At 52.7% G+C, this 11352-nt stretch overlaps 1 protein-coding gene across 1 annotated transcript; it reads left to right on the forward strand.

The window, feature by feature from the left end:
- Window positions 1-3228, forward strand: LOC125550234 (endo-1,4-beta-xylanase 1). Its single transcript, XM_048713180.2, has 3 exons — window positions 1-483; window positions 580-757; window positions 1358-3228. Exons 1-3 carry the CDS (start codon window positions 113-115, stop codon window positions 3026-3028), a joined length of 2220 nt encoding a protein of 739 aa, XP_048569137.1. The 5' UTR covers window positions 1-112; the 3' UTR covers window positions 3029-3228.
- Window positions 3229-11352: the final 8124 nt, after the last annotated feature.

An 11352-nucleotide genomic window follows, 5' to 3' on the forward strand; every position in this document is an offset into this window, starting at 1 on the left:
GCATTAGCCTCAGATTAACCAGCCAGATCAAGCGATCGCCAGCCAGTATAGCTCACAGCCGCCCTCACGCACACTACTCGATCGGTGCGCGCGCGTCACGTCGAGCATAGCAATGGCGATGGGTGGCAACGCGGGGGGGCGTGCCGGCGACGGCGGGGAGGACGACAACATCATCCTGAACCCGGAGTTCGACGGCGGGCTGGACGGCTGGTCCGGCAGCGGGTGCAAGATCGAGCTGCACGACTCGCTCGACGACGGCAAGGTGCTCCCGGCCACCGGCAAGTACTTCGTGGCCGCCACGGGGAGGACCGACACGTGGAACGGCGTCATGCAGGACGTGACGGCGCGGCTGCAGCGCAAGACGGCGTACGAGGTGGCGGCTACCGTGCGCCTCTCCGGGGCCAACGTCTCGCCCTGCGAGGTCCGCGCCACGCTCGCCGTGCAGACCGCCGACGGCAGGCAGCAGTACATCAGCGTCGGCAAGTATGGCCATTTTCCTGCCCAATCACTTTTTAAAAACATTTGTGCATGCAGTGCCTGTTTTTCATACTTTTTCTTCTGCATGTTAACGTTGCGCAGGTTGCAGGCGTCGGACAAGGACTGGGCGCAGCTGCAGGGCAAGTTCCTGCTCAACAGCACCGTGGCCAAGGCAACCATCTACATCGAAGGCCCGAAGGCCGGCGTCGACCTGCTGCTCGACTGCCTGGTGGTCAAGCACGCCCAGAAGGCACCGCCGTGCTCGCCGCCAGACTTTCAGGTGAACGCCATTCTGGTAACTCTGAAGTTCGTCATCAGCACCAAAGTTCAGTACCCGATCCATCAGATAAGCTTTCACGTTGTAATAACACAACAAATGTTAGTACTACAATCGAAGCATCAGCTAAACTCTCACGTTACTGTTCCACAAGTATGTTGCCTGAATCGTAGTAGTACCTTCTTAATACCATGCGTCAAGACTGCATGCGAGGTACGTACAACACAAAATTGAAAACAGTGCTTCAGAAAGTGAGCGCGCACCTTAAAGCAACGACAAGATCAGGAATTCAGGAGATATATTTGCCCGGATCTTAAAGCGTTGACAACATGGGTCAACTGGTCAACCATGCACACCAAGAATCATCACGCCATGCAAACGGTGGTCAAAGTTCTTTTTCTAAGGAAAACTTCCTATTTGTTCATCCTCTGAGCACCAACAAAAATTATATCCAGGTCTATAGAGCACCTAACGATGATTACAAACACTGCAGCGAGCCGAAGGCACGCCACGGTCATCATCGCTTCTACGCTGAAGCCATATCAAACTTGTTATAGTAGACAGTCATGAAGTGGTTTTAATCCTGCTTCTTTTCTTGTACAGAATCTTGAGTACGGTGCCAACATTATCCAGAACAGCAACCTCGACGACGGCCTCAACTGCTGGTTCCCGCTCGGGCCGTGCGCGCTCGCCGTTCGTGATGGCTCGCCGCGCGTGCTCCCTCCAATGGCGCAGGAGTCCCTGGCGCTGGACGACGAGCCGCTCAACGGCAAGCACATCCACGTCACCGGCCGAACGCAGACGTGGATGGGCCCCGCGCAGATCATCACTGACAAGCTTACCCTCCACGCCACGTACCAGGTCTCGGCCTGGGTCCGCGTCGCCGGCCAGATGACCGGCGCGCAGAACATCAACATCGCCGTCGCCGTCGACAGCCAATGGCTCAACGGCGGGCAGGTCCTGGCGCGTGACGAGCGGTGGTACGAGATCGGTGGCTCGTTCCGCGTGGAGGCCAAGCCGGCATCACGCGCCATGGTGTACGTCCAGGGGCCCGATGCCGGCCTGGACCTCATGGTCGCCGGCTTCCAAGTGTTCCCTGTCGACCGGAAGGCCCGGATGAAGCACCTCAGGAAGATCACCGACAAGGTGCGCAAGCGTGATGTGGTCGTGAAGCTGACGGGGGCTGACGGCGCCGTGGTGCAGGCCGCAGAATGTGTGGATGTGCGCGTGCGCCAGGTGTCCAACAGCTTCCCGCTGGGCGCGTGCATCATGCGCACCAACATGGACAACGAGGACTTCGTGGATTTCTTCACCAAGAACTTCAACTGGGCCGTGTTCGGGAACGAGCTCAAGTGGTACTGGACGGAGCCGCAGAGGGGGCAGGTCAACTACGCCGACGCCGACGACCTCCTCAAGCTCTGCTCCGACAACGGCATGTGCGTGCGCGGCCACTGCATCTTCTGGGAGGTGGACAACATGGTGCAGCAGTGGGTGAAGACTCTCTCCACCGACGACCTGTCCGCTGCCGTCAAGAGCAGGATCGACAGCCTGCTCACCCGATACAAGGGCAAGTTCCGGCACTACGATGTCAACAACGAGATGCTGCACGGCTCCTTCTACCAGGACAAGCTCGGCAAGGACATCCGCGCCACCATGTTCAAGACGGCCAGCGAGCTCGACCCCGACGCGCTGCTCTTCGTCAACGACTACAACGTGGAGGGCATGTGCGACATCCGCGCCACGCCCGAGGCCTACATCGAGCAGATCATAGGGCTGCAGGAGCAGGGCGCGCCGGTGAGCGGCGTCGGGTTGCAGGGCCACGTGAGCAACCCGGTGGGGCCGGTGATCCGCAATGTGCTGGACCGGCTCGCCGTGCTCGGCCTCCCACTCTGGTTCACAGAGCTGGACGTGTCGGCGGCGAATGAGTACGTGCGCGCCGACGACCTGGAGGTGATGCTGCGGGAGGCGTACGCACACCCGGCGGTGGAGGGTGTCATGCTCTGGGGCTTCTGGGAGCTCTTCATGAGCCGCGACTCCGCGCACCTCGTCAACGCCGAGGGGGACATCAACGAGGCCGGACGCCGGCTGTTGCAACTGAAGAAGGAGTGGCTCACGCACGCGCACGGCCACGCCGACGAGAACGGGGAGTTCAAGTTCCGCGGCCATCACGGCGCGTACCACGTCGACGTGGTCACGCCCACCGGCTGCAAGATCACACAGGAGTTCACCGTCGACAAGGATGACTCGCCCATGGTGCTCAACATCAATGTGTGAGCAATGCACGCGCGTTCCATCGATAACTCGATATATATATGGCGGGGAATTAAGCCCTAGATACTCTCTGAAGCAATGCTTTATAGCATATATGCAAATCTAAGCCCGGATCGATGTCCGAGAAATAAGGGTTTGTGGAAATTCTTATGTTCATCAACTTGAACGTGCTATATACACGCAAATATGTGATTTATACTGCATTTCTACGGTGTGCTTGTAAGAAAACAAAGTGCTAGAGCCAAATAAATATGTTTGCCTATTAATCATTAACATAGTAGCAAAAGAAGAAAGGCAACGTCAACTCCTTGCCCTTGAATAGTTGCCCCAAGATCGGAGAGCATGTTCTGTGGCATCACGGCACGTACAGCAAAATGTGGTCACGCGTACCGGTGACAAGGATGACTCGCTCACGGTACTCAACATCAACGTGTGAGCAATGCGCGTGTTCCATCCATAAATTGATATATTGATCTTTCAAATAAATTGGTATATTGATCGGGAATTAAGTCCTAGATACTCTATGAAGCAATGCTTCATACTCAAGTCACGCACCCTGTGTCTTCTTTCTGTAGTCGACACATAATATATGCAAACCTAAGCCCGGACCGATATCCAAGGACCGCACTACAAATATGATGTCAGCTTTTTAAACGTGGCAAAACGAACGTTTTCTATGGTAAATTTTGTGTCGCTGCACTGGTGAGGGAGTCCTGAATTAGGAGGTCTCCGGACAGCCGAATTATATTCTTTGACCGGACTGTTGGACTATGAAGATACAAGATTGAAGACTTCGTCTCGTGTCCGGATAGGACTCTCCTTGGCGTGGAAGGCAAACTTGGCAATACGGATATGTAGATCTCCTTCCTTGTAACCGACTCTGTGTAACCCTAGCCCCCTCCGGTGTCTATATAAACCGGAGGGTTTAGTCCGTAGGACAACAATAATCATACCATAGGCTAGCTTTTAGGGTTTAGCCTCTACAATCTCGTGGTAGATCAACTCTTGTAATACTCATATCATCAAGATCAATCAAGCAGGAAGTAGGGTATTACCTCCATCGAGAGGGTCCGAACCTGGGTAAACATCGTGTCCCCCGCCTCCTGTTACCATCCGCCTTAGACGCACAGTTTGGGACCCCCTACCCGAGATCCGCCGGTTTTGACACCGACATTGATGCTTTCATTGAGAGTTCCACTGTACCGTCACCATAAGGCTTGATGGCTCCTTCGATTATCGGTAACGATGCGGTCCAGGGTGAGATTTTCCTCCCCGGACAGATCTTCATATTCGGCGGCTTCGCACTGCGGGCCAACTCGCTTGGCCATCTGGAGCAGCTCGAGAGCTACGCCCCTGGCCATCAGGTCAGGTTCGGAAACTTAAACTACACTGCCGACATCCGCGGAGACTTGATCTTCGACGGATTCAGGCCCATGTCAGGTGCGCCGCACAATCACGACGAGCATGACGTAACTCTGCCATCAGACAGTGTTTGGGAGATCACACCCGCAACTACTTCAGCCCTCAATCCGGAGCAAATCGTGCCATCCGAGGACGGGGGGATGGACCCTGCCATGGAGGCCGCACTCTCAGTGGCGATGGAGTCGGATACTGACTTCACCCCTTACGAGAGCCGTGTTGCCGAACCACTGGATTCGTCTCCGGCCACGGACTCCGAGCCGCCTGCGTCCGTGCCTATCGAATCCGATTGGGCGCCGATCATGGAGTTCACCTCCGCGGATATCTTTCAGCACTCACCTTTCGGCGACGTGCTAAATTCATTAAGGTCTCTCGCCTTGTCAGGAGAACCTTGGCCGAACTATGTCCGGCTAGAATGGGATGCGGACGACGAAGAAATTCGCTCCCCACCCACCACCCACTTAGTAGGCACTGTCGACGATTAAACCGACATGCTCGACTTCGACTCCGAAGACATCGACGGTATGGACGACGATGCAGGAGACGAACAGGAACCACCGCCCACAGGGTGCTGGACCGCCACCTCATCATATGATATATACATGGTGGACACCCCCAAAAAAGGCAATGGCGACGAGACATCGGGAGATGACCCCTCCAAGAAGCAACCCAAGCGCCGATGTCAGTGGAGCCGCTCTAAGTCCCGCCATAGCAAAAGTAGTGATACCGGCACAAGAGACAATAACACTCCGGATAGTGCCGAAGACGACAACAATCCCTTCCAGCATGATTTAGAGCGGGAGGGTGAACAAGCTAGCCCTCCAGAGCGGGCAGCAGATAGAGAATCGGAGGAGGACAATTACATGTCTCTCTCCGAAGACGAGGCGAGCCTCGGCGACGAAGAATTTATCGTGCCTGAGGATCCCGTCGAGCAGGAGCGCTTCAAGCGCCGGCTTATAGCCACATCAAATAGCTTAAAGAAAAAGCAACAACAGCTTCGAGCTGATCAAGATTTGCTAGCACACAGATGGACCGAAGTCCTTGCGGACGAGGAATACGAACTCGAGCGCCCCTCCAATAGTTACCCAAATTGTAGGTCGCCACCCTGACTCGAGGAGGAAGCATTGAAACCTACATCACCAGTGTACGATGCGGCTGACCGGCCACCTCGTGGCCGAGCCAGAGAGGCGTTTTAGCCCGAAGTTCAGCCCGCACCCCGCCGCTACTCAAACAAAAATACCAAGGCCCGGGGCAACACACGGGACCTGCGAGACGTATTGGAAAGCAGGGAAAAACATGCAAGGTCGATATACGGGTCACGGGGGCGCGCGCCAACGCGGGACGATGACCGTCACGCCAGATACACTAGAAGTAAATCCGGCCGGGCCGAATACAGCAGACAAGACTCATATGAACTGCGTCATGATATAGCCCGGCACAGAGGCGCCGCACACCCCCTATGCTTCACTGATGAAGTTATGGATCACGAATTCCCGGAAGGTTTTAAACCCATAAATATCGAATCGTATGATGGTACAACAGTTCCCGCTGTATGGATTGAGGATTTCCTCCTCCACATCCACATGGCTCGCGGTGATGATCTGCATGCCATCAAGTACCTCCCACTAAAACTCAAAGGACCAACTCGACATTGGCTGAATAGCTTGCCAGCAGACTCCGTCGGCAGTTGGGAGGATTTGTAGGACGCATTCCTTGACAACTTCCAGGGCACTTATGTGCGACCACCGGATGCTGATGACTTGAGCCATATAACTCAGCAGCCAGGGGAATCGGCCAGGCAATTCTGGACACGGTTCCTAACTAAGAAAAACCAAATTGTCGACTGTCCGGATGCAGAGGCCTTAGCGACATTCAAGCATAACATCCGTGATGAGTGGCTCGCCCGGCACCTCAGCCAGGAGAAGCCGAAGTCTATGGCAGCCCTCACGACACTCATGACCCGCTTTTGCGCGGGCGAGGATAGCTTGCTGGCTCGCAGCAACAATACATCAAGGAATCCGGGCACTTCGGATACCAAAGATGCCAACGGCAGACCACGTCGTAACAGACACAAGCGCCGCAACAACAGTGATAACGCCGATGATACCACAGTCAATGCCGGATTCAGAGGCTCTAGATCCAGTCAGCGGAAAAAGCCATGCAAAAGAAGTACTCCGGCCCCGTCCAGTTTGGATCGCATACTTGATCGCTCGTGTCAAATCCACGGCACCCCCAATAAGCCAGCCAATCACACCAACAGAGAATGCTGGGTGTTCAAGCAGGCCGGCAAGTTGAATGCCGAAAACAAGGACAAGGGGCTGCATAGTGATGACGAGGAGGAGCCCCGGCCGCCGAACACGGGAGGATAGAAGAGGTTCCCCCCACAAGTGAAGACGGTGAACATGATATACGCAATCCACATTCCCAAAAGGGAACGGAAGGATGCACTAAGGGACGTCTATGCGATGGAGCCCGTTGCCCCAAAGTTCAACCCATGGTCCTCTTGCCCGATCACCTTCGATCGCAGGGACCACCCCACTAGTATCCGTCATGGCAGATCCGCCGCATTGGTCCTAGACCCCATCATCGATGGATTTCACCTCACTCGAGTCCTTATGGACGGCGGCAGCAGCCTGAACCTGCTCTATCAGGATACAGTGTGCAAAATGGGTATAGATCCCTCGAGGATCAAACCCACCAAAACCACCTTTAGGTGCATCATCCCAGGTGTAGAGGCCCATTGCACGGGCTCAATCACACTGGAAGTGGTCTTCGGATCTGCGGACAACTTCCGAAACGAGGAGTTAATCTTCGATATCGTCTCGTTCCGCAGTGGCTATCACGCACTGCTCGGGCGAACCGCATTTGCAAAATTCAATGCGGTATCACATTACGCATACCTCAAGCTCAAGATGCTAGGACGTAGGGGGGTCATAACAGTCAATGGAAACACAGAACGCTCGCTCCGCACGGAAGAGCACACTGCGGCCCTCGCAGCAGAAGCACAAAGCAGCCTTTTAAGGCAACCGCCAATTCGTTGATACAGCCCCCGGACACCGTCAAGCGAGTCCGGAGTAACCTGCAACAGGATCGCCTGGCACGTTTAGAGCTCGCCTAGCAATTCGTCCCCCGTCCCAGTCCCAGTCAAGCGACGAAATCTGTGCCGCGCGTACATAATTACGCACTGGAAATACTATGGGCATAGGCGGGGGCACAATCAGGGCACGTCCCGCAATGCGGCTTAACCGCCCTAGGGGCTGCATACCGTTATCATTTTTTCTCTTTCAGGACCTTACTCTCTGGAAGCCCTTTCCGGCAGTATGATTGCCGGACACATTACGGGAAGGAACAACCAAGGAGGCAAGAAGCTAAGACGTACAAGGGAACCCCCAGGTGGTCTCTAATAACAATCGATACCCGCTTTTTACTACCCATACGCAGCTTGCCCTTGGATAGGACATGTCAAATAGTCCTATTTTTTGCTTATTGCACTACTTGTATCAGTACGCTTCGGCGTATTATTTAAATAACAATGCATAACATTAGTCTATTATTGCATTATCCATCCCTTTTTCTTATATGTTCATTTACGACAACTTGCACCCGTACATTCTGGTACGGTCAGTATGCCAGGGGCTTTCATTTACCGCATAATATGGCGTGAGAAGTCCGAACACTTTCGACAGTGCGGCACCTCGAACTTATAGCATTATATGCATCGGCTCCGAATCATGTCTGGGGTCAATAGTTGGGTTTGCCCGGCTCCCATGTTTTGGTACCTTACGTTCCACTATATCGGCCAAGGTAGCGCTGGGAGAACTACTGCGATTATGTCCCGGTTCTTCTAGACGAGCACCTTAGTAGAGAAAGCCGAAAACTGACTATCAAGATAAGGCGAGAGCTGGTCGCTGTTCGAGAGGTCTCAAGTCCTTAAAGACTTTTTCCACTTCAGGCGAGGAGTCGTCCTTGCCCGACTTAGGCGTATATAGCGCCCCAAATTCGGCCTTCCGAATACTAGGGGCTTCGCCAAAATTTAAAATTGTAGACTTGTATGGCTAAGTGAGAGTGATAAAACCTTATAGTCTGATTGCCTGGTTCGTTATGCTGAACATCTCCCTCAAAGGACCCAAAATTGGGATAAAGAGTGCTCAGGTTTATCCCGAACACCCTAGTACTAGTTACATGGGGGCAGAAGCCGACGACTGGCCAACTCTCAGATTTTATAAACGGCCGCACAGAAGGTAATATTTTAAATTCAAAAAGCGTTGCATAGCGCAAATGAACTCGTTTCACATTACAGGATCACATGAGCATGTTCATTCAAAAATTACATCTCTAGCACATTCCTCCGCCACAAGGCGGGAACCCTTCAGGACACTGTCATAATACATTTTGGGGCAGCGATGCTCCTTGCCCTCTGGCGGCCCCTCCTTCACCAGCTTTACGGCGTCCAACTTCGCCCAGCGCACCTTCGCCCGGGCAAAAGCCCTACGCGCACCCTTGATGCAGACGGACCGCTTTATGACTTCAAGCCGTGGGCAGGCATCCACAAGCCACCTCACCAGACCGAAGTAGCTGCTAGGCAGGGGATCGCCAGGCCACATCCGGACTATAAGACCCTTCATGGCCTGTTCGGCCGCCTTGTGAAGATCGACCAGTTGCTTCAGCTGGTCGCTCAAGGGCATTGGGTGTTCGGTCCCAGTATACTGAGACCAGAACAACTTTCCCGTCGAGCTCCCCTCCTCAGCTCGGTAAAACTTTGCGGCATCCAGTACACTGCGGGGAAGATCTGCGAACGCTCCCGGAGAGCTCCGAACTCGGGTAAGTAAAAGGAAAGTTTCCTTCACATGCTTGCTTTGAATAATGAATGCCTTACCCGCTGCTATCTTCTTCACCGCATCAATCTCCTGGAGGGCCTTGTGGGCTTCAGCCTTGGCGCTTCGTGCGCTTTCGAGCACCTTCGCAAGCTCGAACTCTCGCGTCTTAGAGTCAAGCTCCAAGAACTCATGTTTTTTGGCGAGAGCCTCGAGCTCTTGCTGCACCTCGCCTACCCGGGCTTCTTGCTTTTCCCGCTCAATGCGCTCCTTGGCCACTTTGTCTTCGGCCTCGCACAACGCCTTCTTCAGGGTCGCCACCTCGGTCGTGGCCCCTGGCAAATTCATGATGATCCTATTACTTTACAACCGAATTTCTTTTTAATATATAGACAAGGTATTGCTTACCTTTGCTCTCCTCGAGCTGCCTCTTGGTAAGGCCGAGCTCTTCCTCGGACCGCTCAAGGTCCTACTTCAGTGCAGCGACCTCCGCAGTACGTGCGGCAGCGGCCAGCAGTGAAGCCTGCATATGCACATAGACATATTCTGATTAGACTCCTGAGTCATTATTTGATCCTCTATTCGGCCTTTCTTCGCGAACGCCAAACAGAGCATCAGGGGCTACTGTCTATGCGGTAATATTTTCCTATATTTTGATTGCTTACCTGAAAGCCTGTTAGGAGGCTGGCACAAGCTTCGGTTAGTCCGTTTTTGGCGGACTGAACTTTCTCGATCACCGCACTCATGATAGTGCGGTGCTCTTCATCGATGGAAGCGTCGCGAAGCGCTTCCAGCAAGTTGTCCGGTGCCTATGGATGGACAGAGGCCACCGGCACGGGCGGATTGCCCCTCTTAACGGGGGATCGCCTGCCGGAGTCCGGAACCACCGAAGGTTCCGGCGCAGTGTTCGGCCGGGGGCCGAACTTGGTGCCCGTGGGAGTCTTGCTCCCTTTGCACCAGGGTCCGGAAGGTCGCCTCGAGGCGCCCCCAATACTACCTCCCCTCGGCTCGGTGCCTTTTGAGACAACACCTCGACGTTGTCCGTAGGGCAAGGGGTGGAGGCGGCCGGAAGTGAATCGCTATTCATATCCGACGAGTCCAAAGAACCATCCGACGAAGCTTGGGGGAGGCTTCTCAAGTTACTTAATGCTTTGCCTGATCATCCTCTTAAGAAACCTGAAATACTTGATATCTTTTATAATGGACTAACCGATGCTTCCAGAGATTACCCGGATAGTTGTGCTGGTTCTCTTTTCAGAGAAAGAACACCGGATGAAGCTGAAATTCTATTGAATAATATGTTGACAAATGAAAATAATTGGGCACCTCCTGAGCCAGCTCCTGAGCCAACTCCTGCTCCAATTACTGAGCCTATTCCTAAACCAACTCCGAAGAAGAGAGGTATTTTATTTCTCAGTCCCGAAGATATGCAAGAGGCAAAGAAATCTATGAAAGAAAAAGGTATTAAAGCTGAAGACGTTAAGAATTTACCTCCTATTGAAGAAATACATGGTCTTAATATACCGCCTGTTGAAGAAACATATGATCTTAATTATTTATTTACTGAAGAACCTCCTGATCCCGGTGTCCCGACACAGGTAGTAAAGGTAAATTCTCTCTATAGATTTGATGAAGGAGATATCCCTCACTATAAGCCTGCGAGGCAATGCTTTGATGAGTTTGATAATTTTATTGTCAAACAAGAAAATTTCAATCTTATGTTGGTAGACAATTGAAATATGATTCCGGTATGCTTAAATACTTGGGTGATTATATGGCTAATATTAAAGGTGAACTTAAACTTGTTAGCAAACATGCTTCTATGATTACCACTCAAGTAGAACAAGTACTTAAAGCTCAAAAAGAAGTGCTTAATGAAATGAATAGTAAGAAAAATGATTATGCTGTTAGAGTGGCTACTAGAACTGGTAGAATGACTCAGGAACCTTTGTATCATGAAGGCCACCCTAAGAGAATCGAGCAAGATTCTCAAAGAAATAATATTGATGTTCCTAGTTCTTCTAAAAAGAAGAAGAAAAATGATAGAACTGTGCAAACTTCTAGTGAACCTATTGCTGAACCATCTGATAATCC

The sequence above is a fragment of the Triticum urartu genome, chromosome 4A (genome assembly GCF_056163025.1).
Source record: "Triticum urartu cultivar PI428250 chromosome 4A, HENAU_Tu73, whole genome shotgun sequence".
NCBI classification, from domain to species: Eukaryota; Viridiplantae; Streptophyta; class Magnoliopsida; order Poales; family Poaceae; genus Triticum; species Triticum urartu.